This window comes from Cervus elaphus, chromosome 3 (genome assembly GCF_910594005.1).
Source record: "Cervus elaphus chromosome 3, mCerEla1.1, whole genome shotgun sequence".
Lineage (NCBI taxonomy): Eukaryota > Metazoa > Chordata > Mammalia > Artiodactyla > Cervidae > Cervus > Cervus elaphus.
The window spans coordinates 28,251,068-28,276,219 of NC_057817.1; the positions used below are offsets into that span (position 1 = coordinate 28,251,068).

General features: G+C 49.1%; 2 protein-coding genes and 1 non-coding gene across 3 annotated transcripts in view; 1 reads left to right on the plus strand and 2 right to left on the minus strand.

Annotated features, from left to right (window-relative positions):
* Window positions 1-25,152, plus strand: part of GALNT6 (polypeptide N-acetylgalactosaminyltransferase 6) — a 36,972-nt gene that overhangs the window by 3,624 nt on the left and 8,196 nt on the right. Inside the window, exons 2-6 of the mRNA XM_043883958.1 lie at window positions 5,466-5,691; window positions 9,282-9,874; window positions 12,157-12,329; window positions 20,630-20,779; window positions 21,809-22,043. Of these exons, the coding sequence (XP_043739893.1) occupies window positions 9,384-9,874; window positions 12,157-12,329; window positions 20,630-20,779; window positions 21,809-22,043 (1,049 nt within the window). The 5' untranslated portion in view covers window positions 5,466-5,691; window positions 9,282-9,383. The remainder of the gene's footprint in view (window positions 1-5,465; window positions 5,692-9,281; window positions 9,875-12,156; window positions 12,330-20,629; window positions 20,780-21,808; window positions 22,044-25,152) is intronic.
* LOC122681676 (60S ribosomal protein L7) lies at window positions 436-1,261 on the minus strand. The gene has a single exon (XM_043884007.1). The coding sequence runs from the start codon at window positions 1,242-1,244 to the stop codon at window positions 498-500; it is 747 nt and encodes a 248-aa protein (XP_043739942.1). The 5' UTR covers window positions 1,245-1,261; the 3' UTR covers window positions 436-497.
* On the minus strand, window positions 19,361-19,433 carry TRNAG-CCC. Its single transcript has one exon. It is a non-coding gene; the product is annotated as a tRNA-Gly (tRNA).

Here is a 25,152-nt window from a genome sequence, read left to right on the forward strand (position 1 = left end):
CTCTTTCACTTTCATCAAGAGGCTCTTTAGTTCTTCGATTTCTGCCATAAGGGTGGTGTTATTTGCATATCAAGGTTATTGATATTTCTCCTGGCAATCTTGATTCCAGTTTGTGCTTCTTCCAGCCCAACATTTTGCATGATGTACTCTGCATATAAGTTAAATAAACAGGGTGACAATATACAGCATTGATGTACTCCTTTCCCGATTTAGAACCAGTCTGTTGTTCCATGTCCAGTTCTAACTGTTGCTTCTTGACCTGCATACAGATTTCTCAGGAGGCAGGTCAGGTGGTCTGGTATTCCCATCTCTTTCAGAATTTTCCACAGTTTGTTGTGATCCACGCAGTCAAAGGCTTTGGCATAGTCAATAAAGCAGAAGTCGATGTTTTTCTGGAACTCTCTTGCTTTTTCTTTTTTTTTTTTTTTTTTTCCATTTCAATTTGTTTCAATTGTTTATTAACGGATCAGATTACAAAAATAATCCTGGTAGATACCTTAGTTCATCCTTCTAATAAGCCTGTTGATCTGGTCTTCCCTGTTGCCAGCATCTCCACCCTCTACAAAATGGGTGGTCTTTTTCTTCATTCCACCTCGTGGAGAAGACAATTTAAAGGGCCACAGGAAGTTGTTTGCTTCTTTGAAACGTTTTCCAACAGTATAGATCTCATGAATCAGATCCTCCATGCAGATGATTCCGTATTTCCCAAGAGATCGAGCAATCAATGCGTTGTCTGTCAGGGCAATTCGCTTTTTGTTGATTTTGCCATAACCACGCTTGTAGATCAATTCATTTACAGACTTCAGATTTGGGTACCCCCATGCAATGTATGGCTCCACAATTCTCAGCATGTTAATTGATGCCTTGTTGAGCTTCACAAAGGTGCCATTGAAGATCTGCCGGAGGCGAAGGAGCTGCAGCACCTTTCGAACCTTTGGGCTCACACCGTTGATACCTCTGATCCTGATGACAAATGCCAATTTGGGTTCCGCGGGTACATAGAAGTTGCCAGCTTTCCGTGCCATCCTAGCCATTCGAATTTCGGTTCTGTACATCTGCCTGTATTCCTTGTGGTAATGCTTAGCTTTTTCATAAATAAGCTTCCTCCTTGCCTTTCGAAGCATCTTTTGGGCAAACTTCTTTCTCAGGCGCTTGATCTTAAGCTCTGCGAAATTCTTTCGCTTTTTCTTAAGGGTTTCTGGCACAGCAGGAACCTTCTTTTTCTTCTCTTCTGCACCCTCCATGGTTCCAGCCGGGAAAGAGCCTCTCTTGCTTTTTCGATGATCCAGTGGATGTTGGCTATTTGATCTGCTTAGCAAGAACATAAGGAAAATGCTTTGAAGAGAAAAAGGTAGCCAGTGAGGGTGAGGAGCAAACAGGAAGCAGACTGCCAAGGCCGTGTTTCTGCTACAGTCAAATGGCGGGAAAGGAATATGAATATGGCCCTTCTAGATTGTGAAAGGGAGAGAGAGGCCTGAGCAGAGGAAGCTGGCAGGCAACTTCTGCTGATCCTCCAGATACTGGGTCATAAGAACACAGTCTCAGAGAATGGTTTTGAAAGGGCAGAGGAAGAAGAGGATCCAGGAGGCAGAGAATGAATCAGCAGGAGCGTGCATGGAGTGAGCCTGATGTTGAAACCCATTTAGAAACTCCATGCCTGGGAGTAGAGTAGGGGCAAGAGTAGTTTCCAGGGTTTCGACGCTACTGGCCACAATGGGGAAATTGGGAAGGCTGGCTAGTTTAAGGGGCAGGCCACAGACCCTGAGTTCAGGGTGTGGCATGTCAGGTATCCAGTGGCCCTGGGTAGAAGTCCTACAGCTAGGAGCGCACCATACCTGAAGAGAGAAGAGAAAGCTTCAGTTCTGTCCTCTCCCATCACCTGCCCCTCAACCTGAAGATGAGCGCAAGCCTTCAGGAATACCCCTTCTGTTAAACACCCCCATCCGTCCCTCTCCTCCTGCCAGCTGATGGATGATAAGACTCAGTTCGAGTTTTTTTTCTCCCCTGCCCCCGACCCTGGCTTTCTCTCCAACCCAACCTGATTGTCTCCAGGGTTCCTAAATGATTAGGGAATCCCAGCCTATGCCCACCTAGGGTTCGTCTTCATCCCTAGGTTCTGAGGACTCTCAAGGCTCAGTTTGAAACGGTTACATATCCCTGCCCGACCTGGCAGGACCTGGAGATCCTTTAGTGACAAAAACCTGTGAGCTGGTGAACTTCCTGCTTGGTCAGGTATTATTTTGATTTTTCAGTAACTTTACAAACTTGGACTAGATCAAGAAACATTTGCTGAGCACCTGCTATGTGCCAAGCCTATTCTAGGGACACAGCATGAGTTAAGTTCAATTGGGTTTTTTCCAAAGGAAAAAATCTGTGTTTGGGCAACTAAAGCTTAAAATGTTATGCAAACAAAAGATGAACCTAGATCAGCCCAGGAGAAAACTTGATATACTTGCTACTGAAATAACTTTCAGTGAGTCTTTCAGGGAAAATACAGCCACGTACTGTAGCTCTAGTGTTGAGGGGGAAAGCTGAAGTGTTTTGAAGGTATAATTATGGGGAAAAGTGAAAACCTACCAGCATTCTGTAATCAAAAAGGTCAGAGGTGGGAGGAGGGGTTTGGAGGAGATAATTTGCTACTTTGTTCACAGCACCAGAACAGAGGAAGTGAAATGCAGGTTAGGTTGGTTTTGATAACTGAGAAAGTGCTGCCCGGGGAGAAAAAAGGGAGACTCATTTGTCCAAAACAGCCTCTTGGCCCCCTCCCCACAACCAGTAGCTTGAAATGGACCTGTCGGCTCCCCACCGTGGTGTTAACTCGGTCACACACCTGCTCCTAGTGAGAGTGGTGATAGTCATCACTTTTCAAGAAACCTGTAATTGAGTGATAGCCTGACTAACTTGAGCAAACATCCCTGTTGGTGGTGTTGCCACTGCTAACTTCCTGGCTGCCACATCTCTAGGAGGTGAGCAGCTCCCTAGATAAACAGAAAGAAACTTTGTTATAAATAGGCCACCTGGCCAGCAAGGGCGTGTTCCGGGTAGCTGACCCTGATTCTCACTAAAGCCAAAACTTTACCTGGGAACTATTTTTGTGGCCATCTTTAAAGCATTGGTGGTCCTAGGTGAGAATTGGAGGAGGGCAAGCCTGGGGAAGGTGGTGGGAGGAGAGGGGAGGGGCTAGGGGGATGGGGAGAGGTTGGAAGTGGGGCGTCTATCAGTGAAATAGGGAGTTTCTGGAACATAGCCCTGCTCTAGGTTCAGGAGACCCAAACTAGTCCCCAAACTCCCCAGGTGACCTCCAAGGGGAAGGTAAAATGGTGGGAACAGAGCAGTGCCTGGGAGTTGAGAGATGGGCATCTGCTCCCAGGAGCCATGAGCTGTGTGACACAATAGAAGTCACCTAACCAAACTGGCCTCGCTGTCAAATAAGAGTACTGGACTCAGAAGGACCTAGTCTACGTGGCTCACTGGTGTGTAGCAACAGACTGTCGTGTAACTCACATGCACAAACACATTCAAAAACATCATTTAGTGAAGCCAGGGCTCACCTCTGTGGCTTTAAATGGGTCATGTTAACCCTATTGGCCTCATCTCATTTAACAAGAGTTTTTGAAGTACCTGCCACATGCAAGCTTTGTGCTAGAACTTTGCAAGCGACAAAAAGCTGAAAACAACCTGCCCTCTCTGGTCCAGTTCACAAAGGTGTGAGAGAGGAGAGACTGTGAAAAGATCAAAGAAGAAGTATAAACAGTTTGCTAAGGGGGGGTGAGGGGCTTCCCAGGTGGCACTAGCGGTAAAGAACCCACCTGCCAATGCAGGAGACCTGAGAGACGTGGGATCATAAGATGTGAAACATAAGAGAATCGGGTTCGATCCCTAGGTCGGGAAGATCCCCTGGAGGAGGGCATGGGCAACTCACTCCAGTATTCTTGCCTGGAGAATTCCATGGGCAGAGGAGCCTGGTGGGCTACAGTCCATGGGGTCACACAGAGTCAGACAGGACTGGAGCGACTTAGCACACACACAAGCGGGTGAGACTAGAGATAGAAATTCTGCAAGAGACCTAGGAAGGTTTATTGGAGGAAACTAGGCTGTAAAATGGAGGAATTAGACTGTATCACTGGCTTTTTGACTGGACCTGGGGAAGGTGGTGGGAGGAGAGGGGAGGGGATGGGGGGATGGGTAGAAGTTGGAAGGGGGGCATTTTACAAGAAAACTTAGTATATTCTTATGTGTGACAGGGTATCTCAAAAGTCTCAGGAAAGCTTTGTTGTGTGGGATCTTAGTTCTCCCACCAGGGATTGAACCCTGGCCACAGCAGAAAAAGCGCTGAGTCCTAACCACTGGACCACCAGGGAATTCCCTTTAGGAAAATTTTATACTTTAGTCGCCTAAGAGGTATGAATTTTACAAACTAACAAAAAACATCATTTGAAAATGTGATTCCTTTCACCTATGTGAATTTTGAATAACAACTTTTCATTTTAATTTTGTATCAGGAAATGTTTATCATCTTCAACGGATGGAGACAGACATTAAAATAATAATTTATTATTCAAAATTCATAGAAACGAGGTGAAAGAAATTTAAACTTTCAAATGATGTTCTTTGTAAGTCTGTGGCATTTATACTTCCAAAGTTATTAAAGCATAAGATTATACTAGGACTTTTGGTACACTTACTCTATATATGTATGTGTAATAACCAAAATGAAATTTTAACAAAACAATACTTACCCATATTACCTGTGATGTAGTTTTTTTTTTTTGCTCTAGTCTAATCTGATCTTTTAAATAATTTTTTTCCATGCTGATTTGCAACACTTTAAATGTATTTCACAATCCTATTATGAGTTGCAATCAACGGTTTGATAGACATTGGACTGGGTGAAGCCTCAGTTCCCTTATACCAGTGACAAAAGGTAAATTTGTATTCTGACTAATGAGGCCAGGAAAACAGGTCCAGTTTGTTCAGTCTAAGGAAATGTTCCCAGAATAAGAGGATTTCTGGTATCATCTCAGTACTAAAATCAAGATGGTCTGATGTTGCAATCCCAAGGGTGGCTGGAGAAAAAAGAGTTGGGAATGAAAGTTTAGCAGCAGCAGGAGGGAATGAGTGGTTGAGGGCCTTGGGCATACTTGCCAGTGGACCTCTTGGCCAGCCAGAAGGTGAGCGAGCTACACTGCGGGGAGGACCATGTGAAGCCCTGCTCTTGCCTAAGGACTGTGTGCAGTAGGGGTTGTTTCTCCCCCAAGTCTGGTGCCCTCCCTGACCTTGCCAGCCACACTTCTGGTAATCGTCTCCTACGCAGAGAGCAGGAATCCTTAAAGACAAAGTCTTCTGACTTACACTGGACTTTGTGTCCCTTCGAAGAGACTCTTTCCCATCACCCGCATGCCAAGCAAACAAACCAGAGTCCCTTTACTGCCAAGGCTAATCACAGGTGTCTTGTTTCATTTCAGGATGTGGTTAGTACCTTGAGGAACTGCAAGCACCAGAGAGAAAGCCTCAGACAGCCAGGCTGGATTGAGAGAGCAGATGCCTGGGGAGAGCTCAGTTTAACCCCAAGTCTCTCTTTAGGAGGGAACAAAGGAACAAAGGTGAATCGCACTGCGATGTCAAGACGAGGGAGTTGGAGTGACCTGGGTGATTCTGAGTGAGTCAGTCAGGGAGGCCTTCCTGGAGGAGGTGAGTCTTAAGCACTTGGCAGTAGCTGATAACTAAGCTTTGTAGGAGGCATATGTCATTTTATTGTGCTTTACTTTGTCTTGCTTCACAGATACTGCATTTTTTACAAATTGAAGGTTTGTGGCAACCCTATATCCAGCAAATCTATTGCTGAAATTTTTCCGGAAGTGTTATTTTTTAATTAAAGTATATACTTTTTTTTTTTTTTTTTACATAATGCTATTGCACACTTAATAGACTACAATATGGTATAAACATAACTTTTCTATATCCTGGGAAACCAAAAAATCGCGTGACCCACTTTCTTGCTGTGGTCTGGAACTGACTGCATAGCAACTCCCAGGTTATGCCTGTACCATGCCTTTGTTTCTAACTGTGCTCCCTCTTTCTTGTTGGAGCGGAAGGTAGACAGACAAAGTGTCAGGGAGATGCCACGTTCAGATGGTTCAACACTATTGTAGCAAACACTTCCCCATTCTGCGGCCCTTGGTCTGTGCTTAGCTGGGGCAGTTGCAGAATCGATGAGATGTCAAAGTCAGGCATCAATCAGCCCAGCAACCCCTAGATAGGACACCGCCTCTACATTGAATTTCCATTTCCTCCTTGAAGCCTTCTTCAAGCCCACGGGCTATTGTTCTTGTCTGTGCTCTTAGTTCAAATTGTGTTACTTTTTGAATAGATAATGTTGTCAGGGTTCAAAGTGCAAAAGGGTATTCAGAGATAGATTTTTTTCCTGCTCCTATTCCCTCCTGGGACTGGTGCTCCCCAAACCCAGTTCTTGTTCTCCAACTAGATTTTAAAATCTGGTGGGGAAGGAGGCATCTCCCACCTCTCTGTGTCCCTCTGTGTCCCAGCTGGAGTGGACTGTTTCACCTCACCACCCAGGGGCGTTCCCCTGGCACCACACCCTCCCTCCTTATCCGCACTGCTGCTATCTTGGGTCAGACCACCCCCTAGTTCCTCTTAACTGGTCACCCAGCTGCCAGTCAGGTGCATCTCCTAGACGCCCTCCACCAGCTGTCACACTCCTCCTCTTGTAATGCTGGGCTCCCACTAATCTTTACTGCTCCCCATGCCTCCGGTCAAGGGCAAGCTCTTTGCTTTGATGACTTGATTTCAAGCCACCTCTCCAGACCCATCACCTGCTCCTCCCATCAGGCTTCATCCTCCCACCAAACCAAATTCCTTGGAGTTCTCTGATGGATCATGCTGTCTCCTGCATCTCGGGCTTTCTATATGTTGTTCCCTCTGCCTGACATGTGCTCACGTCACCAGCCAACTCCTCCTTGTGGGTTAGGGCTCAGCCCAAGTTTCTCTCCAGAGGGACTTCACAAGCATCACCCTCCCCTACTCAGTGAGTTTACTGCATCCTCTCTCCCTCTGCCCCCGAGGCTGCCTCTCTCAGGCTGGGTGCCTCTGCTTAAAATTTGACTCCCGCAATTGACTGTACTCTCCTTGAAGGCTGGGCTCTCTGCGTAAGAAGACGATTACCAGAAGTGTGGCTGGCAAGGTCGGGGAGGTCACCAGACTTGGGGGAGAAACAGCCCCTACTGCACACAGTCCTTTGTCAAGAACAGGACTTCACATGGTCCTCCCTGCAGTGTAGCTTGCTCACCTTCTGGCTGGCCACCATCTGGCAGAGTATCTGGCATAAAGCAGGAATTCACTCAATACTGGCAGAATCAACAAAGCTCCTCTATCTCCCAGACAATACCTAATATAAAATAGATGCTCAAAAAGATTTAATCTTATTCGATTTTTGATGGTGCTGCTGAATCTTTTTTTTTTTTTTTTACAAAAAGCACTATATACAGCAGGCACTTAAAATGTTTCTCTTTAACATATTTGTGTGAAGTAGGTACTTAGGTATATTTGCTGTATACAGTAGGTACTCAGCACATGCTTGCTATGTACATGGTAGGCTTTCAGTATGTGGCTGCGTAGAGGCAGAAATTCAGTGTGCTTGCTACATACAAAGGTGCTTGCTTCATGCTTGCTGTTTACAGGAGGTGCGCAGTTTCAGCTTCCTATGCATAGCAGATACTTTGTGTCTGTTTGCTATATGCATGAATCTGAGGTTTTAAAAGAGAACATCTCCCCCCCGCTGCCCAAAGTGACCCCTGTTCCCACTTCACATCATGACAGCCACCTGTGCCCCAAGTGGATCCGAGTGACTCCAAATACCAGGCTTCTCCATAGGCAGCAGCTTGTGTGTTTAACAACACAGCTCCACTGAAGTTCTTTTTAAGACAGAGTAATGAGTGTGGCTTTGGCCAAAGACCGGGTGCCTGAGGATAATTGCTGGGAAACTGAGCAGGGATTTATTAGTGACAATCATAGAAATAATTGAGGGCTCCGTCTGTGCCAGACACTCAGCTGAGTATTTTATATACATTATTTCTGATTTAATCCTCACATCCCCTGTGGGTTAGTTACTAGTCACCCCCACTTTATAGATGAGGAAGTTGAGGCTTAGAGAGATTAAGTCATGTGCCCGAGGGTCACACAGCTGCTACTGATAAAAACTAACACTTTCTGAGCATTGACTGGGTGCAGAGACTGCTAAGCTTTTTCCAGGAATTATTTCATTGAACTTAATCCTTACAACAAACAACTCTAGGAGGTAGGTGCTATTATTGTTAGAAGCTGCAGATCTAGAATTTGTGCGCAGGTCTGTTGCCACCAACATCTAGTGCTTACCCCATGAGTCTTATACTTGCAGAACTGTCTACAGAAAGTTTTGCAAACACTCTTCCTCTGAGCCTGGTACCACATATATGAGGATAGATGCTCAGGGCCATGGTCCTGCCTGGAAGGTGCTGTCATTAGAATCTTAGATTTTAAAATTGTTTTTAATTTTTTTATTAAATATGAATAGATACAGAAAATATTGATAAAATGTGCATAGGGTATAAAGAATAGCAGTGCTGCCAGAAGCCACCATTCACTTTAAAAAAAAAGCTTATTTTGAAGTCCCCCATGTACCTTTATTCCCATGTCTTTCCTCCCTCTTCAGAAACTTCTTTTTTTTTTTTTTCGCTCAACCTTGCATCTGTGTTGTGGCATATAGAAATGGTTCATTCGTTGTCATGGTTGTGCAGTCCATGTGCTGTGGATATTTCACACTGTTTATTCATTATAATGCTGATAGACATTAGGATTATTTCTAATTTTTGCCTTTTTTGTGGGTACTGCTAGAAATGTTCTTGTGCATGCCTTTGGTCATATGTTTATCTGAGATGTAAAACCAGGAGAGGAATTGCAGGGGTCATAAGGTGTGAACATTTTAAATTTTTCTAGAAAATGCCAAATTGTTTCAAAAAGTGGTTACATTGATTAAATTTCTTCATGTAGCATTTCAAGTTTCCAGTTTTTCTAGGTCCATGAACCTCAGAATCTTAGGGCAGGAAAGAAGCAGGGTCCATTCTCCTTCTTATCTGGATGGAGACAGTTTAGGTGCAGGCAAGTAACGTGATTGGACTAAGGTGATGTCACCATTCAGCAGCACAGCCTGGACGAGAACCTGCAAATCCCGACTCCCTTCCTCCACCTGCCTTGGCTCATTTCTCTCTCTCATCCTTCCTTCTCAGGCTGAGGCCCCAGGGTGTGGCCACCACGGCACCTCGTGCTGTTTCCAGGGCCAGGCGCAGCAGTCGGAGCTGACTCAGCCGGGTCCTCGTCAGTTCCGGAGGATGAGGCTGCTCCGCAGACGCCACATGACCGTGCGCCTGGTCATGGTGGGCAGCGCCTTCGTGTTCTTCCTCTTCATCCTGCAGAGGGACGTGAGTGGCAGGGAGCAGGCCACAGAGAAGCCTTGGCTGAGGTCCTTGGTGAGCCAGAAGGACCACGTCCTGGACCTCATGCTGGGGGCCGTGCACAACCTCAGGGACTCCATGCCCAAGTTCCAGATCAGGGCTCCGGAGCCCCAGCAGACACTGGCCTCCTCCAACCAGTCCTGCCTCCCAGGGTTCTACACCCCAACTGAACTGAAGCCATTCTGGGAACGGCCGCCACAGGACCCCAATGGCCCTGGGGCGGATGGGAAAGCATTTCAGAAGAAAGAGTGGACACCCCAGGAGACCCAGGAAAAGGAAGAGGGCTATAAGAAGCACTGCTTCAATGCCTTTGCCAGTGACCGCATCTCCCTGCAGAGGACCCTGGGGCCAGACACCCGACCCCCTGAGTAAGTAGCACCGTATCCCAGGATGAGGCCAGGATTCTGCCAAAGGCGTGGCTGGTATGTCCACAGCCAATGTAAAGGGCTGACATGGATTTTATTTTATAGCAATATTTATTTATTTATTTGGCTGCATCGGGTCTTTGTTGTGGCACTCCAGCTCAGCAGTTGTGGCATATGGGCTTGGTTGCCCTGAGGCATGTGGGATCTTAGTTCCCCAACCAGGGATCAAACCTGCATCCCCTGCATTGGAAGGTAAATTCTTGACCACTGCACCACCAGGAATGTCTCTGATAGGGATTTTAGAGTGTGGGCAAGGGTTTCCTCTAAGCCCTCCTTTCTTTTCCTGATCCATTGTCGTTATCCTAGGGATTGGGATTCAAGGGCATCATGGTCAGGCCAGAGTCTCAGGGAAACCTGTGTGAGAGAAAAACAGTTGTGAAGGTGACAGGATACAGAAAAAGGAACTCCTGATGGGGACCACGGCGGGCCAAGGGGTGACTAGGAGTGCCTGACTGCAGCCCACAGATCTGGGGGCCTTGCCCTCTGCCGAGAGGCTAGAGACTGCAGGACTCTGCCGCTGAGCTCCTAACAAGGGACATTTCCCGAAAACGGCCCTGGTGGTCAGGATTACTGCTCACCTCCTGGTTTCTTTCAGTGAAGACTCAGGGCCATGAACTCATTCCAACCAATTATTTGAACCTGTTTGTACTTTCAGTCCTGGGCAGTGAACCAGCTCTTAGATCTTTGAGTTGTAGCCACTTAAGTCTGTGTTCTTACTGGCCTCCCGTCAAAGGTTTTGTGTCTTTCTCGTGTAGACTTTGTCATTCCCAACTCAAGAGGAATACCGTTTTTGGCCTTTTCTCATATGGCAGTTAGGGACTTCCCCAGTGGCTCAGCCATAAAGAATCTGTCTGCAGTGCAAGAGATGCAGGAGGCCTGGGTTCCATCCTTGGGTCAGGAAGATCTGCTGGAGGAAGAAATGGAAACCCAGTCCAGTATTCTTTTCTGGAGAATCCCATCGACAGAGGTGGGCTACAGTCCATGGGGTTGCAATGACTAGGATGCGACTGAGTGTTCATGCCCACACATGGCAGTTTCCATTCTAGGTTCATGATTCTTTAGGGCTGTGAACCTGGAGTCCCTCAGACTTGGACCAAGTATTAGAGGCGTAGAACATGGAGCAAGCCTGAGTTACCAGAACTCCTCACAGGGAAGGGCAGTGGGCCTGAGGGCAGCCAGTGGAGGAGGTCTGGAAGTCTTCTCTGGAGGGCCCCTGAGAAATCTCTCTGACCTGCAGAGGGGGTTTAAAAAAGGCATTTAGAGACTTCCCTGGTGGTCTAGTGGCTGAGACTCCCCACTCCCAATGTAGGGGGACCGGGTTCAATCCCTGGTCAGGGAACTAGATCCCACATTCCACAACTAAGATTAAAGATCCTGCATGTTGCACCTTAGACCCAGTGCAGCCAAATAAATAAATAAGTACTTTTTTAAAAGAAAGAAAGGGAGTTAGGCTGCACAATTCCTTGAGATCCAGCATTGACACATTCCCACCCCCTCCTGAGATGGTGTTTCGGGGAGGGAGCAGTGCAACCTAGGGCCCCAGAGTGGTTGGAGTGGATGAGGATAGAGACAAGTCACAGGAAAATGTTAGTGATGATAGTATCGGATTACAGGGAATTCGTGAGGAAACGGGTTTGAGTGGAACCGTTCGCTGTAAAGAGTAAAGTCTTTCCCTTTCATTGAATATGGAATTTGTAGTCACTTTTTCCAGATGTCAGAGTTGCCCTTTGTTACTTTCCCTCTGGGACCTCAGGTGGGGGAAATAGGTTTTGGGTTTTTTTGGTCGGGGGGGATTGTTTGCTTTTTGCTGTGCTGGGTCTTAGTTGCTATACACAGGATCTTTGATCTTAGTTGTGGTATGAGGGATATTTCAGTTATGGCATGCAAACTCTTAGTTGCAGCATGTGCAGTCTAGTTCCGCGACAAGAGATCGAACCCAAGCCCCCTGCATTGGGAGTACAGAGTCTTAGCCACTGGACCACCAGGGAAGTCCCGGGAGACAGGTTTTGTAGTGGGTTGGTTAGCACCTGTGCAGAGGCTCAGAGTAGGTGGCAAATAGTGGATAAGCTGGAAAAAGCATGCCGCTATTCCCAGCTCCAAAGGGGACTGTAGGCTGGGGCTTCCGAGGAGCAGAGGATGCTTATAGGAATCTGTGGCCAGAGCCCTCCCCTTCCCTGGAACTACCGGGGACCCGGAGAACTGTATCTGCACTTTCGTCCGTGCAGGTGTGTCGACCAGAAGTTCCGGCGCTGCCCCCCGCTGCCTGCCACCAGCGTCATCATTGTGTTCCACAACGAGGCCTGGTCCACGCTGCTGCGGACCGTGTACAGCGTCCTACACACCACCCCTGCCATCCTGCTGAAGGAGATCATTCTGGTGGATGATGCCAGCACGGACGGTGAGGCTGGGGGCCCCCGAGGAGGGGCCTGGGGTCTTCCCCGGTACTCTGAGGAAAGAGGGCCTGCTGGTGCTCCCAAGGGAGCAGACACTGCCTCGTGGCCTGTTGTGTGGCATCACAGCTCATCATAAAGGTCAGGAGCAGGAAGAAGGCAGGTGGGTGCCACATTCCTGAACTTGATTTGCATTTGATCCCTAAAGCTCCAAAAGCTTAAGTGTTCTGGCCTCAAGGATTCCCTTAGAGTTGCCAAGCCCAACCCCAATTCAGAAATGCAGAAGGTGGGGATGGGCCTTCCCCTCTGTTTCCCACCTACTGGACCATTCTTTTGCTCTTAAAGATTCCATCTCAGAAGCCCTTCGCTGTAGTTGGTAATAGGCAAGTGAGTTTGCTCACCAAACTTCCACAGTTCAAAGCATTTCCACAAACATCTACTGAGTTATTTGCGCCAGGTGCTGCCTTAGGCATAGGAGATGAAATGACAAATTAGACAGATCTCATCTCGAGGGGGCTAACAGCCCTCATAGTCATATGACTGCTTACAGCACCAGCCGTAGTGGTGTGACCTGGAACACACCCTAGCAGACATGAGAGAACAAGGCCTTGAGAGTTCAACACCCAGGACCTCAAATCCTAGCTCTGACTTTTCCTAGCTCTGTGACCTTGGGCAAGATACTTAGCCTCTCTGAACTTACATCCTCACTTTTTTTGTTGTTTTTTTTGAATATTTACTTATTTGCCTGTGCCGGCTCTTGGTTGTGGCGTGCGGATCTTTAGTTGCAGCATGTCGGGTCTAGTTCCCTGATCAGGGATCAAACCTAGGACCCCTACATTTGGAGTGTGGAGTCTTAACCACTGGACCACCAGGGAAGTCCTTCAGTCCCTTCTTCTGAAAATGAAGATAATTGACTCCCTTGCAAGGTGGACAAGGGATCAGAGATAGATGGTAAATGAGATGGCCCATGTGCTGTGGAGTACTTAGTCTCCAGTAAGAGCTCCATATGCATTAGTTCCATTTTATCCTTTGTATGGGAGCAGTGCACTGTGGGAGATGTTATTTCTGTGTGGCCTGGCTGAGACGTCCACGTTGGATTAGAGCTGCACCTGAAAGCCTGAGTATCCAGGGAGAGAAGAGGTGTTACAGGGCAGCCCCAGAAGAGAGAACAGCATCAGCAGAGCTTCACAAACATTTGTGTTTGTGCTGTGGGAAATGACACTAAAAAGATGTTGAATGAAATCCTTGTGTGCATGCTAAGTCGCTTCAGTCATGTCCGACTCTTTTCGACCTCATGGACTATAGCCCACCAGGCTCCTCTGTCCAAGGGATTCTCCAGGCAAGAATACTGGAGTGGGTTGCCATGCCCTCCTTCAGGGTATCTTCCCTACCCAGGGATCAAACCTGCTTCTCGTATGTCTGCAGCACTGGCAGGCAGGTTCTTTACCACTAGCGCCTCCTGGGAAGCCTGAATGAAATCCACACCATGCTAAAAGTATTTGAGGGGAAGAAAATGAATCATTGAAGGTGCTTAAGCTGGAGAGTGACCTCGTCTCAGAAAGGTGGCAGCTTTGGGGAGGGTGATTGTCAGGAAGAGAAGCAGAGGACCTGAGTCCAGAGAGGAAGTCCTTACAGTCACTCAAGCATGGGATGCCGGGGCCAGAACTAGAAAAGGACTTGTAGGACCCCTGCAGCAGTAGACTGGGGTCCTCTAGGAGCTGCACCTTCCTCCCAGGTGGCAAGTGGGGTCTGGGCTCTCCCAGTTTGGCTTCCTATGCCTGTGCTCCCATATTGAGGGCAGGAACCATAGTGGTTCCTCCAGCGGCCCAGCTGCTGAAGTACCTTTTCCCACCCCCAGCCCCCTCCTGCCCTCTGGGAAAGAGGACTAGAGCCAGGGTGGACAGAGGGAAGAGGCGCCGCGTATGGGCTCTATGAGCCCATTTTCTCTGGGAGCTCCCACTTTCCTGGGAAGGGCAGACAAGTATCAGAGGTGCGTGAAAGGGTCTGGTGGACAGGGAGCAGAGAGATGAGCTTGTGGAAAGGGAGGGGCTGAGAGTCTGGCAGAGAGGGTTGGGACTTGGGAGTGGCCTCCGGGGAGTCTTAGGAGCAACAGAATGGTTGTGAGGAATAGGAACCAGTGTATCCATTGCCCTCCAGCTCGAACTGGGCTCTCTAGTAACCTTTATTCCCACAAACCCGAGTGGCCCATCCCTCAGAAGTTTCTCCCCTTGAATCACATGTGGTGGAGTTTTCTAAACTGCCTCAGCTTGTCACTCAGAATTGTGTAAGTAAAAGGCACGCTGCCCAACTGGGTGACTCCTCGGACCAGGCCAGTCAATGACGTAGTGCCAGGCTGGTACGGGCAGTTTCAAAAGGGCAGAGTGGCCTGTGCCTAATAGGGGGGCTTGGCAGTAGCCGCTCCAAAGAGCCTGCCCCTCTCAAGTCACCAGACGTGTTCCCATTCCTTCTGGTGGCCTCTCCCTTGTTGCCCTGGACTGTCTCATAGAGCCGAGTCCAGCATCTCAGAATCACCTGCCTGAAAAACCAGAACCAGCCATTCCTATTTTCCTGGGTCCTGGCCTCCTTTGACAATCTGTTAAAAGCTATGCCCTTCTCTCTAGAGGGCTTCCCAGGTGGCTCAGTAGTAAGGAATCTTCCTGCCATGTGAGAGTCACAGGGGATGCGGGTTTGATCCCTGGGTTAGGAAAATCCTCTGGAGGAGGGCATGGCAACCGACTCCAGTATTCTTGCCTGGTAAATCCCATGAACAGTGGAGCCTGAAGGGCTGCTGTCCATGGGGGTCTCAAAGAGTCAGACACGACTGAAGTGACTAAGGACGCAGGCACTCCCTAGAATAGCACACAGCTGCCACAAGTGTGCACACACCCACGTTTGTGCATGTGATTCCAGGGAATTTGTGAACCCCAGGATAAACCACCCTACCTTGAGGGCTTTGAGACTTTAGAGAGACTTTTGGCAAAGAACGAAAAATATCCTCAGATCCATGGTAATCTCTGAAGCCATGGCCGGATAAAGTTCCCCACACGACTGACCGTTTGATCAGATTAACTGGCTCTCATTTCACACACACGAGGGCTGTGTCTGTGCTGAAATTCAATGTCCAGGCTCTCTGTCCTCCTGCCCAGGTGCCCAGCAGCATGGTTTGAGCACAAGCGTACAGGCATTTGATACTGGGGGGCAGATATCAGAAAGAACTCTGGAGCCAGGCTGAAGAACTTTTTCTTTTCCTACCTCACAGTCCTTTCCCAGGCACAGGCTTCCCTCCTGCATGGCCAGGTCAGCACCTGAGGTCCACCCTTGATCCGGCATGTTTCACAAGCTCCCAAAAACTGGCCTTCCCACGCCTGTCAATCCACCGTGCTCCCAACTGGGCCTCCCCTTGTCCGAAGCCCTGCCCTGCCCCAGGTCAGGAGGCTGAGGCAGAGAACCTATGCCGCCCTCCTGTGGGAATTCACTAAATGAGGGGGAGGAATTCAGACACTTACCAGGGACCCAGAGAGCTGAGCAGAAATAAGACCAGGATGACTGCAGAGATGTGAGCAAGGAGGCAGAAACAGCACTGGTGCAAACAGTTTACAAAGGTGAACAGAGCTGAATCACAAGACCTTGGTAAGCAGTAGTCAGTGTTTGGATTTTTAGGGGGTGTGTGGTAAAATATACATAAAATTTACCATCTTAACCATTTTTAAGTGTTCCATTCAATGGCATTAAATACATTCTCGTCGTGAAACCATCGCCAGAACTCTTTCATCTTCCCAAACTGAAACTCTGCGCCCATTAAACAATAACTCCCTATTCCCTGCACCCCAGCCCTCGGCAACCCCCATTCCACTTTTGGTCTAGGAATTTGACTACTCTTGATATCTTGTATAAGTGGAATCATGCAGTTACCTTTTGTGTCTGACTTATTTCACTAAGCATAACATCTTCGAGGTTCATCCATGTTGTGATGTGTCAGAATTTGCTTCCTTTTTAAGACTGGAGAAGGGCACGACAAGTCCACTCCAGTATTCTTGCCTGGAGAATCCCATGGACAGAGGAGCCTGGTGGGCTACAGTCCATGGGATCTCAAAGAGTCAGACACGACTGAAGCGGCTGAGCACGCACAGAGCACACATGTGTGTCACTGTTAGTATAGTTCACATTTGTTATTCATTCATTCACCCATGGAGATTTGGATTGTTGCCACATGTTTGGCTATTGTGAATAATAGCCAAAATATTGCTATCCACATGGATATACAAATACTTGTTTGTGTCTCTGATCTCTATTATTTTATTAAATACCCAGAAATGGAATTGCTGTATCATATGGTAGTTCTTTGTTTAATTTTTTGAGGAGGTGTCATACTGTTTAGATTAATTTTTTTGGTGGCACCCTGAAGCATGTGGGACCTTAGTTCCCTGACCAGGGGTTGAACCCATGACCCCTGCATTGGGAGATGGAGTCTTAACCACTGGACCACGAGGGAAGTCTCTGGATTCTTTTTTTTTTTTTTTAATTTTTATGGCTGTGCTGGGTCTTCATTGCTGCACAGACTTTTCTCTGGTTGTGGATAGTAGGAGGCTACACTCTGGTTGTGGTGCACAGGCTTCTCTCCTGCATTGGCAGGTGGTTTCTTTACCACTGAATCACCAGTGAAGTCTTGGAGTCACTTTTTTAAGTGAAATTTTAAACCATTATAGTGACATGATCTGATTCATGGCTTTAAGAGAGAATTCACTGTGGGTGCTGTGTCAAGAGGAGACTGGGGGCACTTCCTTGGTGGTCCAGTGGTTAAAACTATGTGCTTCCACTGCAGGGGGCATGGATTCAATCCCTGATTGGGGAATTAAGATACCACATGCCTCACAGCATGACCAAAAAATAACAATAAAAACTGACGCCCAAAAAAAAAAAAATCCATGATGAACAAAAAAATCAAAATTGAAAAAATGAAAAAAAAAAAGAGTAGATTGGGAAGGGGGGGTATAGGATAGAGGTCGGGAGATAAGTTAAGACATTATTGCTGAGGTGCAATGGCGATGGAAACCTGGCCTTACTTGCTGATGGACTGATTGTGGGCAGTGGGAAGAGGGGGAGAGTTTAGCACAATTCCTAGGTTAGAGCAGCTGTTGGGATAATGGTACACAGGGGAGGCTGGGAGGGCAGATGGGGAAGAAATCTGGGGTTCCATTTCAGGCGTGTTAGGTTTGTGGGGTTTTTTGTTTTGATTTGTTTAATTTATTTGGCCACGAGGTATGCAGGATCTTCCCCAACCAGGGATCAAACCCTTGCCCTCTTCAGTCGAAGCATGGAGTCTTAACTGCTGGACTGCCAGAGAAATCCAGTTTTGTGGGTTGTTAGACATCCAAGTGAAGATTTAAGGCCAGGAAAAAAGGCCCAGGGGCATCTGCATGTAGATGATGTTCCGCACAGGGGACTGAGTAAGACGTGTGTAGGGGAGGTCACAGGAGTCTTGTAGACTTTGATTGTGAGGAATGAACTTAAATGAGGAGGCTGTCACCTGGGGAACATAAGAGAGAATGGATGGGCCCGTCTGTCTCCATGCTCAGCTCTTCTGCACTCCGCTCTGGGGTGTCTGTCCAGTGGGTCCAAGGAGGGGCATTACTCAGGGGTGTTGTCTCACCCTCTTCAGAGGGCCTGAGGCTCAAGCTCAGAATTCCCAGGTCCCACCTAGCCACCGGGATTGGAGAAAGGGGTGGGAGAAGGGCTCTGTAGAGCTCAGGCGCCCCTGACATTCACGGCTCAGCGCGTGGCGGGCCCTTACCACAAAACCCACTTCCTCTGATGTTCTGTCTCTGGGTTCTCTCCATCACCATGAACTTCCTGTGAGCACAGTTATGTTCTCAGGGGAAACGTCAGCCACGCTGAGAAGGCAAGGCTCCCGCGCAGAGTTCTTCCCACCTTCCTGTTAGAGCCCACGCTGGGGGCTGTGCTTGGAGGATGAGCCTAGGAGCTCTGAGCAGGCAGGACCCAGACCTGCCCCGCCCTGCCCGGGACAGTGGCTGGCACCTGGCAGCGTGTTCACACGTGTACCCTAAGTGAGTGCTGGGCTGAAGCTGCCAAATGAGGCTAATTTTGACTCATAAACCCCAGGGACAATACTCCCTATTTCATAGCATTTTAATCTTCACGTGGGTGTTCAGTCGCTCAGTCATGTTGGACTCTTGGTGACCCCATGGACTGTAGCCCAGCAGGCTTCTCTGTCCATGGGGATTCTCCAGGCAAGAATACTGGAGTGAGTTCTCATTTCCTTCTCCAGGGGATCTTCCCAACCCAGGGGTCAAACCTGTGTCTCCTGGGGCTCCTGCGTTGGCAGGCGAATCCTTTACCACTGAGCTCCATGGGAAGCTCTTTAATTTTCACAGAGAAGATTAAATAAGAAAGTCAGCATGGAAGCACCTAGTCCCATGACTGGCATGTAGTAGGTGCTCCAGTATTTGAACACAATGCGTGTGTGTGTGTGCGTGTTTCAAAGTAGAGAGACGGGCTTCCCAGGTGGTCCAGTGGTTAAGACTTCATGCTTCCACTGCCGAGGACCCTGGTTCAGTCCCTGGTCAGAGAACCAAGATCCCACATGCCAAAACTAAGAAGTAGAGAGGGAGAGATCAATTGCACCTGCACAAAAACAGCCCCCAGTTTGTATGATACGACGGTGGGAGCAAGGCCTAAGCACTGGGCTGACCCCACACCCCTCAAGAGAGAAAGGACACAGTCAGTTTTCACTCCTGCCCCACCCCACCACTTCTGAAACCACAGGCCATCCGTTCTGCGCAGTGGGGAACACAGCAGCGGCACAGATAAACCAAAACAGCAGTTAATGAATCATCACTACCATTTGGACTGTGTTCCAAGATGGATTGCTTCAGAATAGGGTTATTTTTTAAAACTATGTATATATTTAAAATCTTGAGTAAGTGTATTTTATTTTATTTATTATTACTTGTTTAGTTGGCTGCACGGGGTCTTAGTCGTGGCACACAAGATCAATCTTCTTGCGGCATGTGGGGTCTAGTTCCCTAACCAGAAATTGAACCTGGGCTCCCTGCATTGGGAGTGCAGAGTCTTAGCCACTGGACCACCAAGGAAGTCCCTAAGGCTATTTTTAATGCTCTGAGGGTTTCTGACTGATTAACAAGGGTCCTGAAGTGAGCCCTCTCTCAGAATGAACTGGAGATCTCATCAGATACCCCGCCCTTCAAAGAGCTTTCCATACCCCCTCTCCAATTTGGGCGTTGGCCCCTCCTGCAGTCTCCCCCAGCCCTGCGTCACCTCTGGCGTTCCTTCATCACCTACCCTGCCGTCACCCACTCCCTGGGCAGACAGGCTCACTGCTGTGCCTGGCTGTGCAGGCACTGGATACCTGGGTTTTAAATTTAATTTCAAAACTGTTCTGCATCATTTCATCTTCCTAAAGAATCCCACGTGCAGAGGAGGTAATAAAGAGGATTAGAGTAAGACATCTTGCTGCTGCCCCAGAAGCCAGAATTGAACACTTGTGTGTGCTCTACCTGTCAGACTTGCTCTGAAGAGCCTGGGAGACAGGGACTCAGACATAGAGAAATGACTGCCAAACCCCGGGTGTGGAAAGGAGGGGAGGCCTGAGACACAGCTCTGAAAATCAGGAGCTGAGAGAGAGTTGAGGCCAAAAGAGGCAGCTGAGAGCCGTCATCAGAAGTTTATATTTGATTTGAAACCAAAGAAACACAGCTCTGAGGTCCTGTCTCCGACATCAGAGAAGTCGCCCCGATACACAGACACAAGGTGGGCGCTGCGGAGCCAGTGGAGTGTCCTGGCAAGATGGCCATGGGCTGTGGGGACCTCCTCCATGCCCCCCACCCCCACCTTGGGCTTCGGTGAAGTTGCTCGGCACAGTAGGTGCGAGAGAGGGCTAAAATGCAGGCCTGCTGGAGGCCTGAGAGTGCCCGGACTTGGTGCCCATAGGAGATTATGTGTGCTTCCCTTGTAGCTCAGTAAAGAATCTGCCTGCAGTGCAGGAGACTCGGTTCAATTCCTGGGTCGAGAAGATCCCCTGGAGGAGAGTATGGCAACCCACTCCAGTATTCTTGCCTGGAGAATCCCATGGACAGAGGAGCCTGGCAGGCTACAGTCCATGGTGTTGCAAGAGTTCGACATGACTTAGCGACTAAACCACCACCAAGTCGCTTCTGTTGTGTCTGTGCGACCCTGTGGGTTGTGCTACCCGTGCCACCTGGGAAGTGCAATGGGAAATTTGGTTTGTGACAAAGTGTTGAGCGGGTGGCAATGACCCTGTGTCTTCCAGAGTACTTGAAGGAGCCCCTGGAGCAGTACGTGAAGCAGCTGCAGGTGGTGCGGGTGGTGAGGCAGCAGGAGCGGAAGGGGCTGATCACCGCCCGGCTGCTGGGAGCCAGTGTGGCCCAGGCGGAGGTGCTCACCTTCCTGGATGCCCACTGTGAGTAAAGGGGGCCGGTCTGGCTCTGCCCCACCTTCCCTCCCTGGCAGAAGGAAAAGCTGGGACCCCCGCATCACCCAGGCCTCTGCCTGCTCTGCTGTCCCAGGAGCGAAGCAGGCTTGGGACTCCCCCAGATTCTTCTACCCTTTTCTCACCCTATTCCCTAGGATGGTTATCAGGAGGCACGCACAGCCCTATAACCACTGGGGACCCCACAGTTGCTGGGAGTATGTTCTAGAGCCTAGACACTCCTCTCCCCGCTCTCCCGATCTGTACCTCATTCTGAGCTTAGCCCCTTCGACTGGCTCCTATTACCTCTGGGCACTGTTCGGTGTGGCCCTTTCCACATGGAGCCAGGAAGCCCTGCTTCTTGCCCCCAAACAGCACACTTCCCTTGCTGTTGTCAGGGGGAAAAAAGTGTTCCCTGAAAGCAGTGATACATCTTCTGAGAAGCTGTAGACTTGGAGTCAGAACACCTGGATTTGCGTTCTGACCCTGCCACTAACTGAGCCTCAGTCTTCTCCTTTATCAAGTGGGATAAGGATGCCAGCCATACACACCAACAAAATCATCACTCCAGGGGCCAAATCACCTCTGTGATTTCATCAGAAATCCCCAAGGGGTGATTATTCTGCAGCTAGAGCTGAAGCATGAGGTGCAGAGACCCCGGGGAGAAGGGCACCCTGCATGAGACCCACACTCAGGTGGGGAGAGTCAACTGAGTGGCTAGCCTGCATTCCCTGAAGGCAGCCCTCTACGGCCTCCCTGTGCCTTTGGAGCCTCCGTGTTACTCCCCTGATACCTCTATTATCTCCTCCAAAGCCATTTCCACCTCTCTGGGAGGAGGGGCAGGTGTAGGTGGGTCCTGGGAGATCTCTGTCCACTCTCGGTGACTGTGGAGCTTGCACGTGTTTCCCTGCCTGCAACTGGGGAGCAGGCACTTGTCCTCCTGGGGCTCCCCACTGGCCGGAGGGTGCAGGCTGGCTGGGGGCAGGACCCTGACTGCTGTCTCCTGGCCCTGGCCTGCAGGTGAGTGCTTCCATGGCTGGCTGGAGCCCCTCCTGGCTCGCATCGCCGAGGACGAGACAGTGGTGGTGAGCCCAAACATCGTCACCATTGACCTGAACACTTTTGAGTTTTCCAAGCCCATCCAGAGGGGCCGAGTCCAGAGTCGGGGCAACTTTGACTGGAGCCTGACCTTCGGCTGGGAGGCTTTACCTGCACGAGAGAAGCAGAGGCGCAAGGATGAGACCTACCCCATCAAGTAAGTATTGCAGGCTTGTGGGCCCCCAGCCTGGCCTCTGCAGTCACAGGGACCTGGGCCATCGCAGGTCAGCATTTATTGGGTGTTGTGTGAAGAGCTTAGCATATTTAATCATCATTCCCTTGAGGTAGGTACTATGATTAGCCTGTTTTGCAGATGAGAACGCTGAGGTTCCTGGTCGTTAACAGTTGGCCCCAGACTATGCCACCCTGGAAACTGGGGGAGCAAGAGAGCCCATCCCACCAGTTTGGCCACAAGCCTGTCCCCCCACCATGGTGCTGTCCTGCCTGGTGCCATAACAGTTGGCTCTCACTCTCCTTCTTCCTTGTGCCAGGCCCAGGGTTCAGGGCCTTCTGTACTTTGTCTCGTTAATTCTTCCCTTCAGGTAGAAAGGACATGATGGCTGCTTGCAGAGAGATAGAGGTAGAGACCATTGTCAAACAGCCATTATAATGAGAGGGGGTGATGTATGCAGCCAAGTGGCCATCTTTGAAAAGACTGAGAACGTCTTAAAGAAAGATAGATGAATGTTTTGCAATTGGCAATGTGTTGCAGTTGTCCTGAACTTTTTCAGGAAAGGACCAGATAGCAGGTATTTTAGATTTTGCCAGCTAGGGCTTCTCAGGTGGCACAGTGGTAAAGAAACTGCCAAGTAGGAAATGGCAACCTACTCCAATATTCTTACCTGGAAAATCCCATGGAGAGAAGAGCCTGGCGGGCTGCAGTCTGTGGGGCTGCAAAGAGTTGGACACAACTGAGCACCCACACACATACATACATGCAGCTACCAAAAAAAAATCTTTTCAAAATGTAAAAACTATTCTGTGCCAGAACCTTAGAAACAGGCCAGCTTTGACCCTCAGGCCACAGTCTGCCAACCCCTGAGCTAGAAGGCAGGTGCTTGAAAGTTTATCCATTGTTTGATGCCCAGCTGGCTTTGCCTTCTCCCAACACACACACCCTACTCCTCTCTCTCAGACTGTGGGTGCGATTAGAGATTACAGACATCTCAATCAGACTGAGGAGTGACTTTTAGAGTATCCATTGCTTCTGGATTATCTGTACCACTGTTTTTCTATACTGGCCAGGAAACTGAAGGGTCAACCAAACATATACCAGGGGTGGGGAGGGGGGGAGTAAGAGTTTGGGGATATAGTGAGCAGAGTTGGGAAGGAAGGCTTTCTCCCCTTCCATGTCCCCAGATCCTAAGAAATGCCACCCAGAGCCTCAGCAGAGAGGCTGCAGGAAGGAATCCCATGGATCTAAAACAGCCTGCTGCTCTGTCTCCTTTGGAAGGAAGAGAAGCAGCAGCAGAAGGGGCAGAAAGGAAAGGAGAAGAGAGGAGAGAGAGAGAGAAGAAATTGGAACTCCCTATTGACTCTCTGCTTGATTCATAGATGTCTTTTGTTTGGGATGTATAGCAACAAAGCCCCCTCCCCCCAAGCTGGGGGCCAGGCACACAGTGGCACAGTCAGGGACAGGGCACCTGGCCCCCACCCATCACTGACATCCCCTGCTCCGATGTCCAAGGACCATACAGCTGGAAGACAAAGCTCCAGTGTTTGAGGAATGAGTCTGCTCCCTGGTCCGAATGCCCTGGTGGTGTGCTTGCTTGCCTCCAGCACTTTGCCTGGTACCCGCCAGGAGACCTGCAGGTAGCACCCTCTCTTCCTCCACTCCCAAAGTTAACAGGAGACTAAGAGGAGAGGTGAGGACCCAGGGGACCCCAGGAAGCAGGCCAGGAAATACAGAGAGTTTCCAGAGGTTGCCTATTGATTGTGAGTCTCTAGTGATGTTCCCCGTGTAGTTTATCCTCAGAGATAATTTGTCAGTGGCTTCTTAGTCAGAGGGACCTCCCAAAGCCAAGAGACAGAGACTTCCCTGGTGGTCCAGTGGTTAAGATTCTGAGCTTCCAATGCAGGGACCTGGGTTTGATCCCTGGTCAGGGAACTAGCTCCCATATGCCGCACTAAAGATCGTGCGTGCTGCAACTAAGACCTGGTGCAGCCTAAATTAAGTAAATAAATATTAAAAAGAAAAAAGCCAAGAGACAGGCTTAGGTCCAGGAGACCCTCAAGAAGCAGACGGTTAGTTCCAAAATGCTCATCTAGGGTCCTAGGACTCTCTGAGCCTTCCTTGGCCTTACTTGGACTGGCTTAAAACCCCTAGGAGAAGTCAAAGCCAGGGACAAAAGCCTGCCTGAGCTTGAGGGTTTCCCAACCGAAATTCCTTCCAGAAGGTGGCACATGAGCCAACCTCAGGGCAACGAGAACAGCGGTAGGGTAACACCAACTTCAGGCTCCTGTGTGGTTGCCTTGACTAGTCAGCCAGTGAATGCCGATTGAGGCCCTGCTGTGTCTGAAACTCCTTGGCTGGTCCTGGGCTTACAGAGAAGGTTTCTGCTTGGCTGTGCCACATGGAGCTGCCCACTGAGGGCAGCAAAGCCCCATCCGAGCCAGCCTGGCCTGGCACAGAGACCAACAGTGAGTGACACGTGTGCACTCCTGTCTCCCCAGCTCCCACCCCTTAGCTCAGCCCCTGTTGTGAGCAATGTGATATCTAAGTTCTTGAGGTTTTGTCAGTTTATCTAAATGTGGGTCCGTGCCTCCCTGCCTTTGTCTGAAAGCCAGAATCTTTTTGTAATCTCCAAATGCTCCCTTTAGTCCAAATTGAGTTTAATTTCACCTCACTCCCTACCCTGTTTCCGGGAGCACCTATGTCCAAAACCGGTTTCACACAGCTTCTGATGACTGAGTATCTACTATGCTTTATGAGCTTTGCTGTCAAAAAGCAAAAGATGGTGGCTTTTCTCTCAGCTACTACCCTGAGTACTCAGAGGAAAAGATCTGTCTCTTTACTCTGTATGACTAATACATAACACAACCCCAGGTAGCCCATGTGTAATATATCCAGTTGAATGAGTAAACAAGTGCCTTTTATTATTATTATTTATTTATTTACTGTTGGCTGTGCTGGGTCTTCATTGTTGTGTGGCGGCTTCTCATGGTGGTGGCTTGTCTTGTTGCAAACAACAGGCCCTAGGCACGCCAGCTGTCCGAGGCCTGTGGAATCTTCCCAGACCAGGGATCGATCCCGTGTCCCCGACATT

Excerpts from the sequence above, each read along its gene's own strand:
- LOC122681676 (XM_043884007.1), bottom strand. The coding sequence starts at position 1,244 with ATGGAGGGTGCAGAAGAGAAGAAAAAGAAGGTTCCTGCTGTGCCAGAA.